Genomic DNA, 26,436 nt, shown 5'->3' with positions numbered 1-26,436 from the left:
TTTCCATCATGAAAATCTGCGTTATGCTTAATTTGAAACAAGTCTTGAGAAACGAATGTTTCCTCATCTTGAATCTACACAAAGGATTTGTTGGGGCTGGACAGTTCTCAGACAACTTGACCATGTTCAACCTAGCCATCACAAGACGAAAAAAAAAACATACATGCACAGTGGCACTCATTCAATCAAATGCAACGCTTGTGGTCATTTTCCATGTTGCAAAATCTACTTTTAATCGAGGGCTGGTAGTCAATTTGCAACCATTGCGACTCATGAAGGTAATGGCAACACAGGATGAGAAATGGTTGTGGCTCTGCGGTTCATTGAATATCTCAACATTTACATACACCCCTCCCCCCCAGTGAAGGGTAACCATGCAATATCTTTTGGGCGGTAAAGATGATTGTTTTAGGAGACAAGAAATTGCAGGCTCTAGTTGAGAGGCTACAGAATAAAGGACCACGTAAATAGTCGCAGACCAACATAAACTGCGTAGGAGGGACATCACAGTTTAGAGCATGAAGTAGAAATTGGGAGAAAGAGGAAAGCATCATAACTTTAAATATCGGAATACTACTTGTCAGTATATTGCCAAGCTAAACCATTGAAAGAAGGGGGCGTGCTATAAGGAAAATAGTTGACAACACATGCTAAATTTTCCAGGAAAGTATGCCGAAATGCCAGTTCTTACTAAATTAGTAAATAAGAAATACACAATAAAATTTGGATACAGAAAGGGCCTAATAAACTGCATTGGAGAGTTGTAGATTGTTGGGCTGAAAGCATGTATTGCATGGCAAATGAGAATGCCAGTCGGGCTTTCCTCATTTTCATTTTGTGTGCACTCTGTAAAACAGTACTCTTTGTCTTCTAGTGTAATAATGTTGTGTAAAAAAAATTATTTTTTCATGTCTTGTGTATCTCAGTCTTAATATGCCATGTCGCGTAATGTTGTCAGCTGCAATACTTATAAAGTGTAATGCACAGATATATTGCAGATTTCATAATGTCAGTTTTATATTAAGGTCACATACACGCTCCTGGACGCTCGTTTGCTGTCGAGAGATGTCGTTGGTAGTGTCTTTAAATTTTATTCACTGTTATTTTCTATGGTGAAAAGAAATTGTGGGGTTTTACGTGCCAAAACCACTTTCTGGTTATGAAGCACGCCGTAGTGGAGGACTCCGAAAATATCGACCACCTCGGGTTCCTTAACGTGCACCTAAATCTAAGTACACGGGTGTTTTCGCATTTCGCCGCCATCGGAATGCGGCCGCCGAGGCCGGGATTCGATCCCGCGACCTCGTGCTCAGCAGCCTAACACCATAGCCACTGAGCAACCACGGCGGGTTATGATGAAAAGGCTACTGTAAATTTATTTGCTTTTGCTGTTCTATGTTCCATGTTGTATTGACAATGACATAGTGGTTTAGTGCTCACGGTAACATGCAATTCCTAAATTTGCCAAATTGAAATTTCTCCTACAATTCACTTCTCTTGCCCAGTTACCTAAGTTGTGCTTTTTGCCGGGTCACATTAAGATTGTTATTTTCAAGAGCTTGTTGCCTTATGAAATTTTCCGCAGTTTGCATGTGTAATTGCAGAGACTGAACTCTCATGATTCTCTTCTTATTTTGCTAATGCAGGATGCAAGATTCCAGCATTGCCAAGCACTGCATTTATTGATCAAGACACTCAGAGAATGGAGTCCCTGCACCTCGTGATTAACCATGAACAGGAATTTTTTTTCTTTTTGAAAGCTAAACGCCCTTTGCTGCATCAATTGCATTCTTGCAGGTCAAATGTGTACCATATCTTTTCTAATTTTGAATCAATTATTGTACACTGTTAAGTATATTTATACTGTTTGATACAGCCATTTCTTGCTGGCAAATGTTAACAGTTTGATATTTAACTAGAACTTATGCATGACTGCCTGTGCCTGTGTTCCTTTAGTAACCAGAATATGGCTGATTCATTAAACCGTATTTGCTCATTTGCATACTCATACGCTACAGCAAGCCCTAATCTAGCATTACTGCATCTAAGTGCAAATAATTCAGAAATTTACAATGTATTTTAAAACACTGTCCACCTTTTGTGCTCAGCATGATAGTTTAATCAACAGTGGTTTGTTTTTATCAGGCCTCCATTGATACTGCACTTTGCACCCAAACAGTAGTAAATGTGGAATATTCAGCCTTTTGTTTATTAGTAAGAAAAGAATGCATTTACAAACTACATATTGTATAACAGGCCAGTGCCTTCGGATTAAAAAACAAAAATATAACAATGCCGGAAGTGCAATGAGAAAATCTGCTACACAGCACTTTTAGCCCAGAGAACTCTCGTTTCACAAAAGAAAAGAACTATTTAGACACTAAAATGCTGCATATTTTTCATGCTCAAGTAATCTTTTTGGAAAGAGAAAATTAGCAATAATGCTCTTGGTCTAAACCTTATGCTTATGCACGTCTATGCTTGGAAAATATTGTTTAGATCTCCAAAATGTTAGCCAGTTGTGCCTTACATCGACTTTCCAAACTTTTCATCATGCTTTGCCATGACATTGGTGTACAAATAACAGGTGTGTTGTGTGTTTGCTGTGCATTTCATTTTATTCCCTAATTGACCTTTTTAATATCCGATTTTTTTCAAGGCATCAAAACTGAATTTTCGTTCATTGTAGCTTAATACTGAAAACTTATTCCTTTATGTGGCCCAAAACACTGCGCGGTCAACTCAGGCTCTTTCAGTGCGGCTACACATAGTTTCTTCTCTAATAAGAACAGATTCGATCAATACATATATTTTTAAATATGTTTGTGGAAAATGTACATCTTCTTGTACTTACCAATGTGTTTGGTGATTGTGCATGCTTAGATTTCATGTGATTTATGTATATCTGGTACTCTGTTTTGTAGCATGCAATAAATATATTTACATTTTTCGTGAAAATGCAGCATATGTCATACCAGTCTGTGCTGCATGTTATGTGGTTCTGGAAATCGTGATAACAGTTGGTGTTGATACACATGCTCGAAAGTGTCAAATTTGCTGGGTTGTATTTGTGCAGCGAAGACAGGTTTTGCAATGTACACCATGAATTACTAATATGTAATGTGATTCACACATATAGGTGTTCTGTGTGCCCATCAAAGCTTCAGGGCCGGTTGTTGGATGGTGCGTTTGGTAGCCGAACTTGAACCTTCTGGCACACAGGAGAGTTACGTGTGGATCGCTGTACATAGTAGTAATTGAAGGCGTGTACTGCCGACCATGCCTTCCAGGCACACCAGAAATAAAAGGGTGTACACCTTCCAACACCCACATAGATGGGTGTTAATGTGAACAAGCACCCTTACACTCTAAATTTATTTTGCTGGACACCCTTCCTCTAGCATGCTATACTTGCACCCCAACTGTAGGGTGTAGACAACAGCACCCTTAGGGTGTACGTCTGGCGACAAACTGATTTACACCATTAAGGGTGTTAAAATGTTTAGTGTGAAGGCTATTGCGAATAGTATGCGTTCAGTTCAATTCGCTTCCGACGCGCCTTTTATATTTAAATTCTTCGCTCAATTTATGTAGGACACCCTGTATATACGTAAACAAAAATTTACTGTCTGCTAGCTGTGTGAACATGCTAAAAATGCACATGCTCTGTTAGTATTTGTACACGAATATAAGCGATACATATTCGCGTAATTGCTGCGCCACTTCCTTTCTGTTCTAAAAAAGGGGTAGTGAGGTATTATTGTACCGATTTTCGTACGGTTACTACATATATAATGACTGGTACACAAATTGTTTGTTTTTGAAAAAATAGTTTCAGACGTCAGTGGGCGTCTATAACAGGCTGCATGGGGTTTAGAAATACGCTTGAAATTATATTATTACTCTTTCGGTTGCAACTTGAATAAGTAAGAGTGCCTACAAACTCTGCATTTTGTAACAGGTATATAATTTTCAGCTTCTTCGCTTGTCTCTGCGATATGTATTCATTTATTATGCTAACGCAAATTATTGCGTCAATCGTTTTGACTTGCGCCTCATTATTACAATTGTTGCAAGGCAACAGATCCGCCGTGGTGGCTTAGTGACTTTCCATTGCGCTACTAAGCCCCATGGAGTGGCGTCAAGTTCTGGCCGCGGCGGCCCCATTTCAACGGGGGCAGAATGCAAAAAACGCCCGTGTACCGGGCGTTGGTTGAACGCTACAGAACCCTAGGTAGTGAAGGTTAGTACGAAGCTCCCCCGTTACGGCGTGCCTGATAATCACATCGTGGTTTCGGCAGATAAAACCAGAGAATTTGATAAAAGAGAATTTGCACTGCAACAGACGGCGAGGCTTAAAGCAGATTGTTTTCCCTTTAGGGTGTCACGCTCTGAGCGAACGTGACAAAAGCCGCTAAGCATTAAAAGCAGCACTGAGGACACTGCAGTGTCTTGTACCATGCCCGAGACACGCATACGCATGCGAAACAATAAATCAGACGTCGAGAAGGGCGCAGACAGGTGGGGCCACCTTGAAGTGACCCGTACGTTCTTTCTTGCAAGAAAGTTTTGTTTATAGCATCAATAAATCTTATGACTACGCGTGCATTTTCGTAATAAGTGCCGTGTTTTCCCGGCAAGCATACCGCCAGCCTCGACGCCTGAATTGGAGGCCCGCTTTGCCAAAGAACTACTTTCACTATGCACGTATCACGGAATTGATGAGATGCAAACGAGAGGTCAGGGCACAGCGAAACCGACGTGGCCACCGCAGCATTTGCACGTCGCCAGATTGGATTTGAAAGTCTTTGTCAGTACGCCTCTCGGAAGCCTGTGTGAACAAGGTGTTAGCTATTTAGACTTACTTGCAGTAGATACAGGTTTGGTAATTTTATTTCAAATTGGTACTCAAGTAAAATATTATGCGTTATGCACTGACCCGTGTGCTTCGTTTCTCGCACAGATTACGTTAGCAATATTTAACGCTAGGCACACGTCGAGAAATACGTATAAGGCCTCAAAGCAGGGGCACCCAGGTGATTCACACACTGGTCATCGTTGGCTATATTCGCATGTCCAGGGCCTTGTGTTTTCTAAGACGGGCGGCCACAGATGATGCTTAGGCGCAGACTAATTTTGAATTATCAACGACTAGCCAACCCATCGTTCAGCATGCTCCATTCCTTCCACGTTTAAACACTGTCTCTCCAAAATCGAGCACAATAAAGAATGAAATTATTTTTTCTTAAAGTCGTACAGAACCCGTACTATACCTTGTACCTAGCTGCCATCTTCGATGAATGCTCCATCCAGTGAGCTTGCTCGACGAAGGCCTTCATAAAGTAGCGGATACTTTCCACGCTGTAGATTACCTACAAAAAATATAGAATAGGTCTTGCAGAACAGATAACTGGATCGATTATTAAACACGGTAAAAATTAATCTATTTTCTTTTCTAGCTGGATCTGGGGAATTAGAAATTTATTGAATGGACATAAATGTGGCATGGAGTAATTAAATTTGCCATTCAGACAAAATTCTTGGCACTTTCTATTTGGGCAAGCTGGCAACCTTAGCTATAAGGCGGCGCAGCAGGCATCACTACCAAAGTGAGTTTGATATTCTTCGTAACATACACTTTGCTTCCTACCTGAAAAGAAAGGGAAGGTTGTTGGAGTGCAAACAGTCTTCTATGGACAACAGGATAACCTGGCTTGGGAGATGAGCAGAAAGAAAGACTAACACAGAAACAATCCAGGCATATTGGCTTTTCAATTGTGCTATTATAGTTTCTTACAGCCAAGCTGTCTATGGCTAAGGTGCCGGGATTTCTTCATCGCGTAACGTCGACGAAAACCTATCATCATCTAGAGCCTCACATCCCCAAATGCAATGCCTCATACCACCGTAAGGCAGAGGCTACAAGCACTTAGCAAAGTCAAGCGAACAGTTCACGCCTTCTTTGGAGTCATGCATACAACATACCCAACAGCACAAGTTTCAAAAAGTAACAAAATCAAAATAGGAATCTGAACCGCAGAATTGATGCCAAGGCGCACCTGAGCCTACATGCAATGTGAAGCACGTAGCACTCCCCGCGTACCCTTCCCGGTAAAGATTACTGTTGCGTAAGCTGCCGCGGCGACGGCAGCTTGACTGTAGCATAAGAAGCAGGGAGTGACGCAACTACACTTCCTTGCGTAAAAGAAGAGCCAGCCTAGCAACTCACTTGTGTTGAGACAGTGCCATGGAAAGGTCGCGTATAGTGAGGGCTCCTGAAGAAGAGCGTGCATACGAGGCACGGCGAATTTCTCTTCTCTCTGGTCCCCTTTCGGTAGGTGCACGAAGTAGCGGCACGAGCCAAATCGCAGGCCGTCGAAACGTCTTCACCTAGCACTTAAGTAAAGTGCACGTGAATGTCACCACGTGAATAAATTCAAACTGCGTCGCAATGGGTACTCGTTCTAATTGTCGTTGACAGCTTCGCTCTGTAGCCACTTTCACAGCGTGGATTGGATTCCATGTTTTTTTTTCTAGTGAACACCCTAAAACTACAGCAGCTAGCTGAGATAAGGTGTTGGATTCCTTGACCTTTCTGTGCAGCAAACGCAGATGCATTTAGAAAACGCTGTCGCGTATACAAACCAGCTGTTTTGGGATGAAAATTTATCGACCACTATCTTCTCCTCCTTAAAGCACAAGACGCAGTTGACTTTTATTTCACTCCGCAAAGCTCGCATTTGCCTTGTCAAGTTTGCAGACTAAGCTTGTCTTTTAAACTTATTTGGCGTCTGCGCTGATTTCTTAAGTTCTTAAACATTTGTCTTAGCGTGAAGCCGTATCGAAATACAGCGCTAGCAGTTGAAATATGGACTGAAGTACCGAGATCACAATAAAATTATACAGGTAAATGCTCTACTTCGACTGGAAAAGTTTCAAGAGAATTCGTATAAGTGTGCTAGGAAGATCATAACAGTGAAAATAGGACGCGGAAACATGATAATTATTAACGAAATGTTCCTTGCGAGTTGGGCAAGATGAAACATTCTACTGAACATGAGCGTGCTTTTCATTACGATTATATTACGCAAAGATAATGGCTTCTATGTCAGCTGTTCTCAATTTTCTTTTCATCAAATTGAGGCCCCCAAATTTTCATTTCTTGTCGCTCATGTGTAGGATGCATTAGTCGCCTCGTGAAAATGACTGCTCATGTTCACGTGTACTTCAAGCTTCGGATATGATGCCGAAGGACTCACATTATTATAAAATTACTGAAGAACATTGTGAATATTTTTGGAACTACTCTTTGTTTTATCTCCGGGGCATCAGTGAAAAATGTTAATGAAAAACAAAATTAAATTTAGTCAACTTTAGACCTAGTTTGTCTTGAAGACGTATTTTCGTTACTGAGAGAATTTTGGAAAGGTTTTTCGTATTTGGAGTAAACAGTCCTGTCCAGGAAAGTGCTATCGATAGGATTTCCTTTGAGGTTTATATTAGGATTGTAGTATGTTTTAAAAAAAAGTGATATATCAGGAGTGGAACATGGCGCAATTACTACACTTCAGCAATCTCCTCTTATTAAGGAGAAATCGCAATGAGAACTTAATAACAGGAAAACTGCCCTAATTACGCTCATAAATCAGTTTTCGAGGGCTGGTTGTAGTAACGGTACTAGAGCGGCAATATCCGGCTGCTACAAAATGCGGTGACAAGGTTAGAAAATACGCGTCATTAGATTGAGCATAAAAGTATGGTGGTTCCCGCGTGTAACTTGCAAACAAAGTATTTGTGAAACACTGTGCGACAGAATCATTACAAAAACTAAAGTGTCTTTTGATACATTTTTGTAACCAAGAAATATTGTCATCGGCAAATATCTTGGGGATTGTTTTTTGTTGGAAATGGAAATATTCTTGAGCCGCACAACCTTACGTGCGAGCTCCAGTGCGCTATGGACTTTCTCATATCGGAAGCTTAACTAGCAAATCTCCGTGTAGAATTAAGCAGTGCATTAACTACCTATGTACAGTGGCAGTGCAGTCCATATACCCGGTCGAGCTTGGAATGAATGAGCAAGCAAGGCGGCTCTGCTTCCGGTCGCGAATGCGAGCGGCCGCCGCGCGTTTAACACCACTCCTATCGTCCTCGTCTTGCACGGAAGCAGAATTCCAATAAAGTCACTCCGAGTCCTCGGCCTGGACCTGTACGATTCCGGCTCCGCCGGCCCCTGAATTCGAACAGCACATCAGAAGACATCCCAAATTCTGCAACTCATCCGCAGGATTTCTCAAATGTCAGGTGGTGCCACAACCACCATCGACAGCCTCCTCATGCGCACTGTGCTGCAGCCAAGACTGATATACCAAGCCCAGTTTCATCACATGGCACGAGCAGAGTGGGACCGCTTGGAATCTATCAATCGAGCAGCAATGCGGGTTATTACGGGCCTCCCACAAATTACGCCCATCCACGCACTCCAGGCCGAAGCGCAATTAAATACGCTAGACGAACTGGTCCACCAGCGTCGCCAAGCTCGTTCCGCAAAGTGCCATAATATCCCTGAAGCTGCAGCTCTTGTGAAGTATATGGCAGACGGTTCAGTGATGCCCTGCGATTACTGCTCGCCACGACCACCATGGCTTTATCAGCAAGTTACGGACAATCGGCCTCTGACTCGCATACACACACGATCCATTGGCCACCTTAGAGAGTCGAGTATAATAGCCAATAGCTCATCAGCTACGAGTGCAAGCTCTTCGTGCAGACATGTAGCGTATGTCGACGCTAGTGTGAGCGATGATCACGCCACCACAGCTATCGCTTGTCCGAAAATATTCTCAGAAATCGCAACCTGCTCGTATGTTTGCTCCCCTGCCCGGCCGTCGACACAGGTGGAGCTCTTGGCAATCCGAGACGCAATATCCATCCTCTGTCCGCTGCTTCCGCCGTCTAGTAGACACATTGACATCTTCACCGATTCCTCAGCTGCCATCCGTTGTCTGCGGCGTGTTCTGAATTCCGACGTTTTGGCAGAGGAGATTCAGGACACAGTGGAGAGATTATGCGTTACAGTACCTGTACAATGGATACGTCGCAATGCACATCCCACACAAGCTTTAGTGGATGCAGCGAGCCATAACAAACCTTCGCGTCCACTTCAACTGGCCCCCACCTCTCCGGAGACAAGGCTCCTCACAGAAAAAGAACACCTTCGGCGCACCACGCGAGCACTCCTCCCACGGTGTGGCACCGACCTCCCTGGCGGCATAGCGCGCCGGCAAGAGGTCTTGTTACGAAGGTTACACCTCCGTGTCGCCCTCACCCCTGCGGTAACCTGGTCGTGGTCGGCACAGTACCGTGCCTCCAGCAGCGATTCCTGCCCCTTCTGTCCCGCTCCTGTCTGCGAGGTGGACATTGGGCACCTCCTCTGGACTTGCCCTTCTCTACATGCCATCCGCCAGAAACACCTGCTTTGATGTGGACCACCCCCAGGTCGGCCGCCAGATGTAGAAAGTTGGATCTTGGGGCCCCACCACAGGACATTGCTGGACTTCCTCCGCGAATCCGGAGTGTATCTACATGTTTAAATATTTCTTTATGTCAGAAGGCACGCTGTCGCAATAAAAAAAAGCACGTCATTGGCACAACAGCTGGGAACGTTGTCGGGGAAAAGTGTCCACTGAATGCGTGCCTGGATGCGCAGCCCTGGATGCTGCATTAGAGGCGAGATATACTTTATTTTCTCAAGACCAAATTCAAGGTGGTGGCCAACAGCTGGAAGCACAGTGCGGGACAAAAGTTGTATATACAGGGATCAAGTGCTTTAGACAGGTCAGCCGACGTTTCGATAGGAGGACCTATCTTTGTCAAAGGCGATGAAAATTACAGAACACACACACACGCACACACGCACACACACACACACACACACACACGGTACGTGCGCGTTCTGTGTCAATTTTGTTCTGTCCTGTCTCAAGCGCGCGAAGCTAAGGCCTCAATTATGATGTACGAAGGAGGCCAGCGTGCGACTTCGCCGTACCTTCTCGATGCTCGGCACGTAGACCTTATTGAAGACCACCGCGTACACGTGCAGCACGACCAGCGGCATGGCGTCTTCGGCCAGGTGCAGGCACACGCGTTGGCGGCTCGCTGCCTCGCCGTGGGACTCGAAGCGTCGCCGCAGACGAAGACGGGCCACTTCCTTGGCCGACTCCTCCGACAGCAGCGGAGACAGCGCGAGTACCACGCGGAAGCCCACGTAGTTGAACACCGTGGCACTGGTAATGCGACATTTGTTGACAGTGAAGCCTTCGTAGAAAAGATTGGCGATTTGGGCGAGTTGGAACAGTTCAGTCATAACGGCTCTCAGCCGTACTACGCATAACGTGTGACAAACAAAAAAAAAAACTCAGAGGGTGTCTTCGTTACATACCTTTTTTTTTGTCCTTCGTTTTACCGTAGTGCACTGATCACCATTTTGGCAGAAGCCAAACTGAGATTAAGGCGTTTTGCGGTTAAATATGACAGTGAATGTACGGAACAATGTACGGGTCGTGAAGTCGCCAACAATTATACTATACCCGGGTCGCAGAAATGTGTGCTTTAGAGTGCAGAGCACGGTGTTGGAATTCTAGCACTGTGGTGCAGAGTATGGAAAAATTGTTTACCTTGAGACAGTGTTGAGAATGCGTGACATGTGACCCACGTAGAAAGGGGTCTTGACTCGAATGTAATGCATGTCGTTAACGCTGGTCACTCCATCGAAGACGGTGTTGAGAAACTTTGCCCAGTGCCACTGCGAGAAAGAGATTACAGCTGAGAACAAAGCTCGTATAAAAAACAATAGCTTTCGGCTGTTTAAACATCAACAGAACCAAAAAATAATAAATATTGATAATAAATTCTAGAGTTTTATATGCCTGTCGTATTTTCGGCTGATTTCCGTCTATGGGCTGTGCCTTCAGAATACTTTTGGAGCCGCTTTTGATATAAAGTCAAAGAAACAATCCAACCTGAAGGCCGTATACTTCAATAATTGGCATCAGCCCACCAGAACCAACTACGTATCGGGGTACTTGGAGAAAATGAGGCTCTGCCAATTTTGCTTAGTCAACGCTTAACAATTAGCACCCCCTCTCCCCAACGAGCGCCACACTACGAATAAATCTTCTCGAATTTGCTGTTCGGCACAATCGAAGTACATTAGGTGAATAATTCAAGAGTAACACACACACACACGTGTGTGTGTAAAGGAGAAAAAAGAAAGCGAGGGTCCCGATTTTTATTAGCCTTACAGTGGGAAGCCAACAAACAATGACAAGGCTAGCATAGGGGAAATTACTTGCAGTTCTTAATTGGATTAAGCAAATGATATATAAATGGAAATGAAGATAGATGAAAAAAGTTCCAGTTTCCTGCAAAAGGCTAAGCATCGATTGGTATAGCAAATTAGTAAACAGCTATACGAAATCAGGATACTAATTTTATCGGCCGTAGAAACATGCAAACATTCGCTTACCAAATAAAGTAAAAAGCATGGTGACAGGAGCGCACAAGCAAACTCGAACACATCTCACTCGATGATCGCTGAAGCTCGCTGTGAGAAACACTAGAGGCAGGAAGCACGGTAGCGGCAGTGAACAATTTACCTTCGTGCTGCCTCTCACTTCAACGCGAACTAAGCGGCGAAAACAACGCACGCTAAGCTATCAGCACTCCGCGCACACTGTCGCCATCGCAGATCGCTTTCAAAATAGGGCTCTCGCGATCGCGCCATACGAAGGAGCCGCCAGAGTAGAACGCCCCCCCCCCCTCTCTCCCTCTCTTTCCTCCCCGATGGCCGCGCGCAAAACTGCACGGCCATCATCGGCTCACCCTTGCATGCTTTCACTCACACATACAGCATGCGGTGCACGGCGACGATGTTATCGCCTTCGGACTTTATACGAAACATCACGGCAACGCCGACAAGATAAATGCGTCTGGAGTGTCCATATAATTGCTATGGCAACAAAAAGAACTCGCCGCAGGTGTGTTAGAAGCCAACGTATTCGCATCGCACGACCACCTGCAGTCAGATGTTCTTTTCATCCACTTTGTTTTCCATTTATTTATGATGTCTATAATTAAATAACATAGTACAAGTAATTTCCCCCACGTTGTCCTTGGTGTCATTGTTTAGTGGCTTCTAATAATATGACACTATATATATATATATATATATATATATATCATGGCCACTAAACCGAAACTCAAGGGCCTTTGGTGGTACACCTACGTGGACCAATGCGAGAGCACTGCGACCTCTTCCCGTTAACCGGCCGTTTTACGAAACGCAATGGTATTGTTATAATGTTGCCTAGTGCAATTTCTAGCATCACGTGCCTCAGCCTCGTTCGCGTACTTATGGGGACGTCCAAAGGAGCCAGCTACTGACTAAGAAAAAATAGAAGTCGAAGGTTCGTCCATCAGAATGCACCGTTTTGGAGCACCGCGACGCGCTGCGCGATATGTAGACAGGCCACAAGCGCCGTGTATCTCTGTGACCACGTGACTGTTTGCACCAACCCCGTGGAAGGTTATTCCGTCGGAGCGCACGACAGAACTCACGGCATTCACCACATCGAGTGGTGTGGGCCAGTGCCGTGAACGCCTGTGCAGAGTTAGTGGCAGTATGAGATCGTTCACAATGATGAGTGGCATCGGAGCCAGCTGTGGAAGACGACGACGACGAACGCGCCAGCAGTGTCACGAGCGCGTGTCTGTGACCACGTGACTTTTTGTACCTTCTCCGGCCACACCACCGGATTCTCTGCTTCATGAACCATATCTTACTTTCGCATTAACAATAAAGGCAGATTAACTCAACGAACCCTAGTCTGCCAAAGCAGAATATTAGAGTCGAAATTAAGTAAGAGAATTTTATACATTACTACTTTCCAATTTACTTCGTCTAATGCCTGTCACAAACTGAGAAAGAATCCTGTGAATACGAGAACTTCGGTCTATAGTGTATATAGCTTGGCGTAAGCACGTGAGAACCAGCAGCTTTATTTCGCAGAAAACGAGCATTGGAATTGTTGTTGCGCAAATTTGCCGAAAGCACTCAATCTCAGAATATATCCAAGAAGAATTCAGTTTGCAGGGTGTGCTAGGTAAAAGTAATGGGTCTGCTGTTTAGGGACGAAAGCGTTACCCGATTTAATCCGTGTAACGGAACCACTTTACCAGTTTTCAATGGATGGGGCAACGTACAATTGTCTAAGGATTGCTTAGAAGTTTTTGCCAAAAATTGTAGAAACCTATCTGTATTCGTTTCAAGAATTTCGCGTTGACGTTGGCTGGTACGCATGAAGACGACCATTTAAGAAAACCGATTTTGTTCGCTATGCAATACCAGGATCAAGGGGAACGGCAAACACAAGATAGAAATCAATGCTTGAAGACTGAGCAGTGAGAGCTTCGATGATTTACTAACACAAAATACCATAAAAAACTGATCAACCGATCAGTCAGTTCGCAGAACTGGGTCTCCAAATTCATTATATCGCAGCTAAGGTTGGTGTTTACAGTGAACCAGCATACCTTTGAGTTATTTAGAAGCATATTAGGTAATGTGTCGTTGAATAAGTCTTCTTTAGCAGAGCAAGGAGCACTAATATACTGTTGTTACAAAAAATTACGCATCCCAGCGAGCATCTGCTTTGTGCGGTTTATCCTAGACAAAATAGGGCGCTTTTTTTTATTTGAAGGGCGGGTGAACCTACGGTTATACCATCATGTTCCAGCATTAATTCCAATATCTCTCGCAGGTGTATATGTGATAATATGGTCGTGAGTATTTTAGCTAAAGAAATTGTACAGAGTGGCGATCAAAGTCGGTCAGATAAATGTAAAAAATATACGAATAATACAGCTGCTCATTAATAAATTCAAGTACGCCCTGCTGTGAACGCGGAAAAGTTTAGATTTTGATGGATCACGCGGGCACGTGGAACAATTTACATCAATTTAGAGATAGAGCAGTAAAGAGATACTAGAGACAGAATTTCATGGTGAGCCTTTGGTACCAAATCGAATGTGTTAGCAGAATGTGGAGTGCATTTGGTCTAGTTGGCCTTATTAAGAGCTGAGCGAAATGAAATCGCGAGTGACGTTAAAGCAATTTAGAAATTTCGTGAGGGCAGCGATATAACAGAATAAGTGATGCGACAGCTGGTGTTCGGAAAATTAAAAACGCCCAACAATATAATCGGCCAGCAAGAATACAAACGTACAAAGCTGCTGATAACGTCAGGAAGCTCATCGAAGTTATCGAATATTATCGAAGCATTTGGAGGATGGTTGGAGGACCTAAAATTAACTGTGTTTCTCGAAGCGACGGAGGCCCATACGATTTTAAAATGAGAAGCTACGCCTGCGAAGAAAGATGCAATATCCCCACTGAAAGTGCAAGCAAAGCTTTGAGCCCCGTTTCTGATCTCTGTCGCAGCGACACACGCGAAAAAATGTTTTCGCCATAGAGCATTTCACTACGCCATATGTTTTTGCTCACCCATATTTCAATCAAAAAGATTAGGTCTACGCTCTTTGACTATATTATTCAATGAGGATGGTTGTGCTTGTACATGACGCTCCTTGGACTAACAAACATGGGTGACACTAAAGCACCATAACCTCACCCAAATCGGCATTATCGGTGAAGCTTTAAAGTGGCAATGCAATGACTGCGTATTCCGGTTATTAAATTACACTGCTGCAATGCTATATCTGCACTGTTGGAAGCATGGATCGAATATTTTCCAAGTTATCTTCTGGATGTTGTCTGGTGGACTGTAATAGATTCAAGTGATGTTAAAGAATAGTTTATCATATCGTAAGTGGAATACTAGGCAGTTGAAAGGCACTTGGCAATATCGGCGAGCTGTTGATAGGCTTGACATGTAGCCAAGGAAATATCTTCTGTAACGGAAACCATCTGTAACAACAGAATGGACCCAAGTTTGAAATCAAGTTCCTTTAATTTAACTGCGCTAAATTTCATAATAAGAGGCGTGCATCGGCCATTCTATCATTAACGACCCAGGCGGTGAGCCAGTTGAATCGCAGCAGGCGTAATAATGGAGTCGATATGTTGGATAGGATTTAACAATTACCATTTTTGTGATTTAAAAACGGAAGTTTTGGCTCAGGGGCTCCGATCTAAATAGACGAGAAAGGAGAAATAGTTTTTCTCGGCAACCACTCCACCAAATTTGATGAGATTTGCTACATTCAAATGAAAAAGATAAGTAAATAAATAGACAAATAAATCCTAGTAACTGACTGCCGTCAATATTTTCATGAAACAATGTTCAAACTAGCAAATTACCAGGAAAAAAAGCTACAAAGTTTGCAACTCTAACGCAGCACTAAAAGAAAAAAAAGATGTCACCATTCTGCAACTCGATCTAACCGTACATACTAAGCGGACAAAATCGATGTATTATACGTGACTCTCAAATACATCAATAAGATTTCTGCACACTCCTTGTAAACAATGTAACACATTCACGCAAGACATAAGGTAATAAATAAAATTTGTGCACTTTTGATGCGGTAAACGGATCCAGTTTACAAAACTACAGCATCTGCTTTCGGTGCGGAGCTATGAATTTGTAAACGTCAGGCTTCCCATATTTTTCGAAATTACTAATTTAAACGAAGATTCCTTTTAAAGAATGCAGGCCCTTAATACAAGTTTTACTACCAACCGTCACTAGAATATAAACTTCTCTCTTAAATGCAACAATTTTCTATAAGATCGGCCAAGCAGTAACTCAGAAAAACGTCTCTGCGTTTTTCGTGTATTTGAATGAGCGGTATCGGGGTTCGCACTGAGCTAAAGATTTCACTTAGAAGGCACCTCAATAGGCCACATAGCAAATTTTGGCTTCTAATTTGGAAATCGCAGCGTGCCCTCTAATGAGCATTCTACCGCGATACTACTGCATCTTAGTTCATTATCGGCAGAGATAGACATGTTTAAAGTGTCGGGAACCCATGCTTTCCATGGCACGCTCGTTGTTTGCTCCGTCTAGCTTCCGCAAGCAAAAGTTCCTTCCCTGCGTTCTCCCATACCTCAGCCGGAGGACTGTGTCACGTACACCTCACAGTCCCCGACCTTTTTTTTTTTTTTCTCGTGTTTTTGCTGTGCTTCATGCACTTCCGGTGACGGTCTCGCCCGCGTGCCTGCGAGCTATCGCGCTTGCTTCGTTTCGCTCTTTGGACGATCTTGTGAGCTGAGCACGAGAACAGCTGCGTTCAACCCCTCAATGCGCGCGCGTTTGGAGAGGCTGGCCAGGCTGGCTGACGTTGTAATGTTGGTACAAGACCAGCGATATGATAAGTAAGCGCCTAATGAACACAAAAGTAGACGCGAGCGCATGAAATAGCATAGGCCCTATAACGTAAAACCATTCCAACATGTTTTATTCCAATCTACTGACGTCAAATTTGCGTGACCGCCGACGCAAGCATCGGGCGGTCACCCGCAGGGGCGTCTTCACAGACCAATCAAACGCTCTCCTTGTTCATAGGAGGTCACTATCGTTTGCTTGAAAAACGGATAACATTGCCTACCCTGAGCGGCTTGTCTTACCTAATTGACTGACAAGAGGCGAGGAGCATGCTTGAGTGGAGAGAGATTCGATGGGGCCGAGCCAGTGCACTAAATATTGATAACCGCCTGAAGAAGGTGGTGCCGGCGTCTGCGGTTGGTCCGCTTTCTCTTGCTGAGCTGGCGGTGGCTGGTAGAAAATCGCGGCGGCATGCAACGGAAGCCGCTAAAATGACACTAAAACGGATCCTCAGCAAATAATAGTTGGCAGAAGGCGGTCGTAAACGTTCCGAAAGTGTTCGAAAAGGTTACACAGCCACGCAAAAAGGTTTATTATACGCAACTAAACCGATGCTCTCTGACAGGTGCGAGTAGCCAGTGCATCAGCGATCGGCGGCGGCCATCTTTTATTCCTTTCGGAACGGGTAAGCCTGTGGCTATTCAGAAAACAATTCAGTTTTCTTCAGCATATTAATGCACCTTTACCGCGTACACGTCACTCTGACGCGTTGAGTTTTTGGGGTTTTGTGACGTCGCGTAACAGGCAGGTGAAGTGGTGCAAGCCGAAAACTTTTGGCGAATAGCCGAGGACTAATGCCGAAAAGGCGTCGAATCAGAACTATTTTTCATTCAATCGGTCAAATCATGCATAATCATTGTGTACGCGTCATATCAGATTGTGAGCTATTGCGGTTTTCGTGACGCCGCGTGACAGACAGGTGAAGTAGGGCTGTCCCAAAAGAAGTTTTTGCCAATCCCGGAGTGGTGATTGGAGAATTGGAATAGAAAAGTTTGGAATAGTTTTACGTTATAGCGCCCCATGATCGCGCACCGGAACACGGTAGAAAAGGTCACAGTTTCGCTCTTTGCGCGCGCATACGCACGACGTGGGAACACGCAGAGCAAAACGGAAGTGCACCGTTCTTGCTTACGGTACGCAGTAAAACAAAGACACGCACATATTAGGTTTGTATGCTTTGTTTTTATTTTTCCAAACATTAATTCGTCCTTCGAAGCAGCAGATAAAACAAATAACTGCCGTTGCCTCGAATAATTCTCACTGTCACGTGTCACTGTGGCAGACGGTACAGCACTACAAATTACGTGGGTGCACTTGGGCAAGTGACGTCGACTCTCCGGCTGGGAGCATGGCGCCCGCGAGAAGGACGTACGGCGTTTGGGTTCAAATTTCAGCTGTTTTCGCGGTGCGTAGCGGTGTAAGAGTTTGCAGATAAGATCGTTAGCGTGTATTGTATGTACTGAACTTGCCAGCTCAAAATGGCCAGGCCTGGTGAGGGTCCCTTCTTAAAATGCGAATCGCACTGATTGGGCTCATCCAAAGATCGTGACGTGCGTACAATATGGAAACGCATGCCCGCACAAACAAAGGAATTGCCGCCTCTAAAACGCAAGTCTATGTGAAAGAATGACAATCCAATGGTACAACGAATCCCAATGCGTTCGTTACTTACCCTCGTTTTCGCTTGAAGGCTGTCCAGTCGTTCACGGAGAAAGTGAGAGCCGATTTTCATCCGTTCTTTCGTAGTCTTTGTTGACTGCACAAATAGAAAGCGTCGAAAGCCAATAAAAATAAGAACAAGAACGAAACACAAATTCAAATGGCGACCTGGACACCTCTGTGCCTCACTTTGCTCAGCAAAGGCAGAATGAGCCGGTGTGCCAATTTTACGCTGCCATTTTTGGTGTTAACAGGACAGCTCTTTGTGAATGCAGAATGTTCAAGACCGGTCATGAGAAAAGGTGTCACCGACACAAAACACCGCACAAATATTTTCAGAACGTGAACGACCTAGGTTCGAAAACGACGCGCTAGGAAACGCAATACACATGTGTATTATTGCGCAATCGGGGAAGCCCGCATGCCACCCTCCCAAGTCGTATAAATGGTGATGAAAGTGCAACTGTAGCTCAAAAGGATGCTTGGTGCTCAAAAGGAAGCAGTAGTTACAGGTTGGCTGTCTGAGTGTACCGTTCAAACACATGGGAAACGCATGAATTGTCTCGTTAGAGATCGACGCAGCCGACAGAGGTGTAATTCTTTGCAAATAATACAGGTCGAATATAGCTAGCCACTGTTTGTTTCTTTGTTTATTCAACATGCTCAGGTGTTAAATATGTAAACAAATAAACAACTAACAAATAAACAAAACCATAATAGCAGGCTCCTTTGGCCATGATTTTGATATAGTAATTTCCGGATACGTTCTAAGAAAAGAATGGCGAATAAAGTTCTGCACTCAATACTTAGGTCCCGAACATTTACCTTACTGGCTTGGTAAATCAATCGATTAAGTCCTCTGCAAAATGTGTGTGACCACTCACGTTTGATAATAAACTTTCCTTGCTTTGCGTATTTTACAAATTGTTATATACCAAGGCTAATTCTTGAGCTAATTGGTACGGTTTACTCATAAGGTGAAAGCCTCTAACGCAATTCAAAAAGACAGGGACGTGACAGAGACACAGGACAGCGCTTATATACAGGACAGCGCTGTGGTTATATACCACCTACGAAAATTTGCCTCATTTGCGGTTGTGATGCAATTAACATCCGCCAAATTTGCTGGCCTTCCCGACGACGATACTTTGCCGTTTTTGTCTATCTGATAATTACGTAATCGGGCATAGAAAAGCTAGAAAGGTTCGCTTTGTGAAAGGAGTTGTGCTTTTGACGATGATGATTTTTTGATACCAATGAGGATATTTTGGCATCATTTCATCACCGAATTATTCCGTAGAAAACAAGGCCGGCTGCCCGGTCATATATAAGGGTAGTAAAGGTCGTAGTGTTTGGAAGCGTCTCTTACGGCCTAACTCAGTCGACGTCTACCGGAGACGCCGTTACTGCTTCTTTCCCCAAGTCAATCCACGACAACCTTTACCACAAGGTGACGTCACGGCGGCTCGCGCCACTTGCACGCGGCTGCTCACCTTCGGACATGCGTATGAGCGCCAGACTAGCATGTAACGAAGTGCTCGTCATTAATTGCTTGTAATCAGTCAGGCTTTTTGGTAATAATCTAACCTAACAATTAATGTGTTTGCTAGGTAACGTGCTCGCTGCAATTGAATTGCTTTTTTCAGTAAGCCGATTACATGTGGCCTGTCACTTTATTGACCAGACAAGCTGTATCAAACGACGCAGCTTCGATAACGTGAATTTGGAAAGAAACTACAGCTGAACTGTCAACATGGAGCCATCCAGCAGCCTCGCAAATGCACATGTTCAGACAGGCAAACTCAAGGGCTCAGTATTGGCTTCCTCATCCTAATACTTCATCAGATGTTTGCTCATGAATTGAACAGGTGTTGTTATGTCTCTATAGAGAGAGCCAGAGAGGACGTTATAGCCAGGAAACCACATAAGGACGGTTTTTTTTTTTGCCTTTTCATGGGCCCAGCCGGTAGCGTCTTCTCTCAAGTGCTAGCAAGAACGAAGCGCTGCGCGTCATAGAAGAAACCGATTCTGGACAACCACAATCTTGTGTGCTAGATCACTATAACGTTAAAACACCGCCCCCTCCCCTCTTCCCCCAGAGCGCATATCGAGCGAACTAATTGGTTAAGCTTCCTGCATTTCTCTCTTTTTCTTTCTTTAGCAAGTTTTCAGTGTCGCTGTTGGTGTCCTTCCAAGAAAAAGTCCATGATGATGCAAAAAAAAAATGTAATAGCACTGCCTAATGCAGATCCGCAATTTATGAAGGCTGCAGAGGTCGCACTGAAAGTGCCACGCCGGTTCGTTCTGTTTACTGAATCTACGCGCTGTTATCAAAGGAACGGAGGAAAGTTACGTAGAAGTAATCAATTACTATTGTGTAGTTCCTCAATCACTTTCTTGGCGACAGTAAGTTGTAACTATAGAAAGTTACACTTTTGAGTGAAGTAATTGTAAATATATACGCTTAATTTCTTTCTGTAACGTCAAGAACTACAATGAGCGCCCGCGCGCGTTGCCGCCGGAGCTCAAACGACGCACTTTCGCCACATACCTACTCGCCGTAGCGTCGATATACCTTTGACCCTTGGTAGTCTATGAGTTGGTGCTCACGCTGCGCAGTAGCCTACGCCTCGGGAGATTGCTATCGCTGTGAGTACCCTAATCATCGCTGTGAAACTCTAATTAATAAATGAGTTTGCACACTGATGGACTAGTATTTGTGAATGTGCAATTAAGCTGCCACTGCTTCCTAGAACACACTTTTCACTTTCGCGTTACGTCCGACTCCTTTGAAAGAGAGACGAACTAATATTTTAAGCAATTTTGCAATTTCCCATCAACATCCAACCGAATCATGACGGAACGCAATGCATTATCTCGCTCATTAGAGTCGCGTCCTGAAAGAGCTCCTTCCGCTCAAGAATCTATGGCGTTCCTGCACAACCCCATACGGGTAAGCCACACGGTTCATATTATTTGATTGGGGAACCGTGCGCACATTACACATTTACAACGAGGTCACACCTCGGAGTCGCATAGCTGCAGTGGTACAAACTGAGTGCTCACATTTCATTCCACCTCATTGACTTTTCTAGCCGGTAGGCTTCTATAGGTAGGACGAAACATGTTATTCACGCCTACCCTGGCGATGCGGTGCACTAGGTTCATGACGTCACCAGCGAGTCCATCGAGCTGCTCCTGCGGCTTGGTGAGCGCCATGGCTTGCTTGACGATAATGCGGTACGACTCCAGGTTGCGCGGGTTGCCCAGCAGGTGGCCTCGGCGGATAGACAGCGTGGGTTGGTCCACCTGCGTCACGCGAAGGCAGTGACACATAAATAAACAGCGGCTACTTAATTACCCCTGAAAAGCGACGGCAGTAGTGCGACTTGTTCGGTGAGATTATGGAAGAGGATTTAACTTTCCCAACGCTAACCGATCTAGGTCTTCAGGTATTAAATAATGATGGGTAAATGTAATGCCTCCCTTTTGCGATGTGTTCAACGGCGCAATTGCGGATTTCGTCGTGTCTTCACCAGTTACTTGCTGTTGTGCTGATGAGGAAAATAAAGCCCAAAGTCAATATAGGCGCTCATTATTGCACATCAAAGCGGCAGGAACCTGTCAAGCCCGTCGAGGGAAAAATGATTCCGCAAGTCATAACTACTCCTTTGTGATTTCATCATCATCATCATTTATTGTCCCTTAAAGGCCCCTATCGGGGTATTACATAAGGGGGGAGCGTATACGAGGTACAAGGTATACAAGTACTCTTCTCAGTGATCGTCATAGGTATGATTTCACGACTGTTTAAGAGTGGTGTAATGCGTAAGGTGCTCGAATAATTACTTTCGTAGAATATAACTCAGCACACGTTGAAGAAATATTTCTCCGGCATGCTAGGAAATGTGCAGTTGCCAGTGCTACAGCCTCCGGTGTTTTATAACAATTCCGCTCATAATACAGGAACGAATAATACAGGAACACCACTCGCAGCTCTGAACACGCCTTAGTCTTAGGGAACCATAATGAGCGTGAAAATAGAAGTAGCGTCATCCCCCTCACCGTGATGATGTTGCGGGAACGGTTTGCCAGGTCGGGCCCGTACGAGACCGAGAATACGGTGGACTCTCCCAGCGCCCTTGCGACGAGTCCTGCCACGAACTCGACAGCGGGTTCGGTGGCCCGCACGCTGGGCCACGTCCGAAGGCTCAGGTCGGCGAGCACACGTTTCAGGGGCCGCACGCCGACGTCCACCATGTTTTCTGGAGGCATTGTTCATTAGCGCGTGCTCTGGGTGACGGCTTTGTTGTGTTAGAATTCTTGAGGTACTTCACGCACTTTCAGGTAGTGGATTTGATGTTGCGCTGATAAAACAGTGGGGTCGGATGAAACCCCGACCGCGGCAGCCCCATTTCAAACAGGGCGAAATGCAAAAACACTCTTGTACTGTGCATTGGGCGTTAAAGAAGCCCAGGTGGTCAAAATTGTTCCGGAGTCCCCCCTACGGCGTGCCTCATAATCATATCGTGCTTCCGCACATAAAACCCCAATTTTTTTGTTTTTTTTTTGCATTGAAGAAATACAACGGCACAACGTAATGCCACCGTCGACGCGCGTTAGGTATGATGCACGTAACGCAGTGGGACTCATGTCTCGCGCTTCCCTAAGAAGGTTCAGCGCCATCTAGTGGCACTGCCACGAAGCCTGCGGGTGGACTCCGAAATACATGGCGCACCGGTGAGTGCAGACGCCGAGAAACAAGTCATGAAGCAGGCAGCTTCCTATATCCCGCTTCTCTCTCGACACGCTGCGCCGTTTAGTGGTGCTAACGAAAACAGTGCGCGTGGGCTCCTAAACATGATGCGCGGCACGCCGGTACGTGCGAAAGCTGGTCCTACAACCAGTGGTACATGCTCAGTGACCTCAAGCTGGCGAGAGGTTCATTGAAGAGTGGAACATACCTCTGGTGCAGTCGTGGCGCAGCTCGCTAAAGCGTTGGCGTGAAAGTCGTTCCATTGAATACACATTGCATTTCCGGCGGAGCTTGTTAAAGCGTCGAGCTGCTCTGTTTAATGAACCCGTCTGATGTGCGCTTGATATCACCGACCACGGGAAAAATTTGGGTGTTTTACTAATGGTACATTTCACTGGTCGAAATGCAGCCGGGCTCCTCCTCCGCTCTTCCCACTGCGAATGTCGCGCCATTTAGTGGTACCGCCGGAAATTCTGCACTCGGCGCGGGTTCCATTCAGCCGGACATTGGGGAAATTTATATGCCTTTTTTTGTCATACAAGAACAGAAATTTCCGAATTTCGCATGCCTAGTTACAATGTCGGCGCAAAAGACCTTCATTAAACGTCTTTGACGCACACACCCAACCTGTATTTACTCGAAGTAGAATAAATGTACTTGCACACTGGCACATGTCCCAAGTTCGTATCGAAGAGGTTCATTGAAGTGGCACATACCACAGGGTGGCGCATACCCTGTATGAGCTTTATGTCTGCATGAAAGATATTCATTGAAGAGCGGTAAATACCCAGTGCCGTGTACAGAGCCCCGCCCCCCCCCCCCCCCCCCCCAATTGACCCATGTCGGCATGAAAGTTGTTCGTTGGAAAAAGGTGCATAGCTACATGGTGTCACATACCTACCGACCTAACTTGCCCCGGCCTTTGGTTTCGCACCTCGCTCAGCACAGCAGCCCGATCCCCATTAGACCAAGGACTGCCCGGTGATCGAGGTTGGCGGAAGAACGGTTACAGCCAGAACAGACAGACAGACACTCACGAAAGTGCGTGAGGTCGCGTAAGAATGCTAATCCCATAAGACCAAAGAATCGATTCGAGTGAAAAGAAATCTTTGTTTACACTAGCCCTGTTCAGATGATTTTACAGGGCAGAACTGTTTTTCTATACATGTCCTAATAATTCAGGCAAAAACTAGGTTAGGAGGACAATCGACAACCTCAAGCGAGGGAACACTGAATGCCTAACTGAGAATGGTAGATATCAGCTAAGCAGAGGTTGTTTCTTAAAGACGTGTAAACATTATTAGTATTATTACTAGTATCACTATAAGTGATCCACGCATATATATAGATAAACAGACCTATACGATGACATTTATGCGACAATTGATAGTCACCTTTCTGTTCGCAGCCTCGTATGAAGTTGACCAGCTTCTTGATGATGGACATGTTGTGCGGTGTCTCCGCGCCCACCGGCCCTGTAGTTTCAGCTGGAAGAATTATTGCATATGAGTAAGCTAAATCTTGTACAAGATAGTTTATCAAGGAGGCAAACATTCGACTTGCATGTACGGTCACTTAATTCCACGCCAAATAAGGAAGAGGCCGCACGGATCACTCTTTAACACAGTGAGCACATTATTCAAGAACGCTTCACTTGTGAATTTCTTACAGAATTCGGTTACACGAGTTGCTATTGCTTGTTTACCTCCAAGTAACTTTTTTCAATCCTTAATTGAAACACTGTTATCGTGAGCGCTGATGTAAAGACATGTCAGCCTTTGTTCTGACGTCACAGTCAGCTTTATAGATAACATTTGAGCTACCGTGAGCCAGCTTTGTTTATTTATTTATTTATTCGTCGGTTTTTTAAGCCGTGAGATGTGAATCCCCGCACAATGATGCTATTGATCTTTAACAATTGCTGTCTTTATCCGACGTAAACAGGTTAGAGGAAATCACGATCAAGCCCCAAGTGTAATATTATCAGTATGTGTTGCGCTGTAAATTATTTCTGATGTAAAGGACCAGAAAAGCAAACAAAAATTATCCGTTCCTTTGGGTTCAGCTAATGCGGATATGATGGACAAGGAAGGCAAGCCGGAGATAGCAACAGCGAACACAAGATTTTGAGCTGGCAATATATAAATAATATATATATCTAATTAAGACCCGTATTTGAAGAGCAATTGGTACTCTTGGGCGCTTTATAGTAATATGCACCGAACGATTATCACAGTGAGCCCCTTGTTTGCAAACGAGGCCTTCCAGAGACACAAACTCGCGAAGAACGGAAACATATATAAATACAGCTGGCGAATTCCCTGAGTTGCCTTGCTTCTCACTTGATCAAATTTCGATCGCAGGCGCCTTGGTGACCTAGTGGCTTTGGCATTTAACTGATACGCCCAAGCACGTGGAAGCGAATGCCGGCCGTGGCGGCCGCATTTCGATCGGGACGAAATTCAAGAACGCCCGTATAACGTGCATTGGGTTATCCTTAAAGAACGCCGGATGGTACATTTCTTTCCAGAGCCCCCAACTATGGCGTGTCTCACAATATCATGGTTTTGGTACATGAATCCCGAACATTTATTTTGTACTTTCCCTCGCCTTTTGCACGGACGCTAGCATCGTTACTGTAACACGAAACCGCCTACGCGCCTGACGCATGTGTCATTAAACATCATCGCACACGCTCAGAATATGGGTAAAATGCCAAGCCAAAACCGAATCCCTTAAACATTCCTCTTTATATTGCGCTTGCAGGAATGCTCGTGTGTCTATAGGGGGCAGCCTTCGCTATTATTGGCGCAGGGAGTCGCCAAAATCCGAGTAGCACGCACGTGTAATTAATTTATTCTCAGTGTCTAATAATGTTACTATTTTTCATGGAACCACCATGTATGCCTTGTAACGGACAATCGGCCCAATCAAGCTGTTTTTCCAACAGCTTTTAGCCTATGGTATCCATCAAAACTCTAGTGTTTCTGGAACTAAATTTCTACTGTATTTTGTTGTATGCATTGTAGTGCATTGCATCACATTGTATTGCATCTTTTGGCAACGCAAGTGCCCGCTGTGAGGCAGCTAAAGTAAAACTGCGCCAACTGTGACATGCGGCGCCTTGACTGTATCCACCAGCGGCGCAAGCGCAGGAGCTATCGTCGAAGACCTCGCCTAGTAAGGTCTCACCACGTGTGCTCTGATCAAAACAGGCAGCGAGAAGTGGAATTGCAAGGCAGCTGCAGGCTACGGGGCCATTTAGCTGATTTTGGCGGCGCAATGGGGGACAACAGTGGAATACATTAGGTAGTGGGCACATGATAGCCCGTTAATAAATCGCCTATTTTATAAACAGGCGTCACGCAACAACGATAAAATATTACGTTGGAGTCCCGGTGGACGCACAATTCTAAAACGACGACCATGCAATATGAAAAAACGGGTGGCACTATAGGCTAAGCCACTAAGCGAGGTCACGAGACTATGTAGCATCCTCCTCTGCAGGATTTGCACTTGTGTAACTGTCACTCAAGAATTTCTCACTGAAAATAATAAAAAAAAAGGCTGCCATATGTGACAATGGTATACGATCACGCAACTTTGTACTGCTGT

The 26,436-nt window shown here is 44.7% G+C and overlaps 1 protein-coding gene across 1 annotated transcript in view; it reads right to left on the bottom strand.

Moving 5' to 3' along the window:
• The window catches only part of LOC142574315 (neprilysin-1-like), a 93,314-nt gene that overhangs the window by 40,892 nt on the left and 25,986 nt on the right, over positions 1-26,436 (bottom strand). Inside the window, exons 7-13 of the mRNA XM_075683432.1 lie at positions 24,216-24,308; positions 22,131-22,330; positions 21,207-21,374; positions 18,079-18,162; positions 10,677-10,804; positions 10,049-10,286; positions 5,274-5,372 (exon numbers count right to left, since the gene is read on the bottom strand). Of these exons, the coding sequence (XP_075539547.1) occupies positions 5,274-5,372; positions 10,049-10,286; positions 10,677-10,804; positions 18,079-18,162; positions 21,207-21,374; positions 22,131-22,330; positions 24,216-24,308 (1,010 nt within the window). The remainder of the gene's footprint in view (positions 1-5,273; positions 5,373-10,048; positions 10,287-10,676; positions 10,805-18,078; positions 18,163-21,206; positions 21,375-22,130; positions 22,331-24,215; positions 24,309-26,436) is intronic.

This window comes from Dermacentor variabilis, chromosome 3 (genome assembly GCF_050947875.1).
Source record: "Dermacentor variabilis isolate Ectoservices chromosome 3, ASM5094787v1, whole genome shotgun sequence".
Classification (NCBI taxonomy): domain Eukaryota; kingdom Metazoa; phylum Arthropoda; class Arachnida; order Ixodida; family Ixodidae; genus Dermacentor; species Dermacentor variabilis.
Note: the sequence above shows the minus strand (reverse complement) of the source record. Positions and strands in the feature narration are given on the sequence as shown.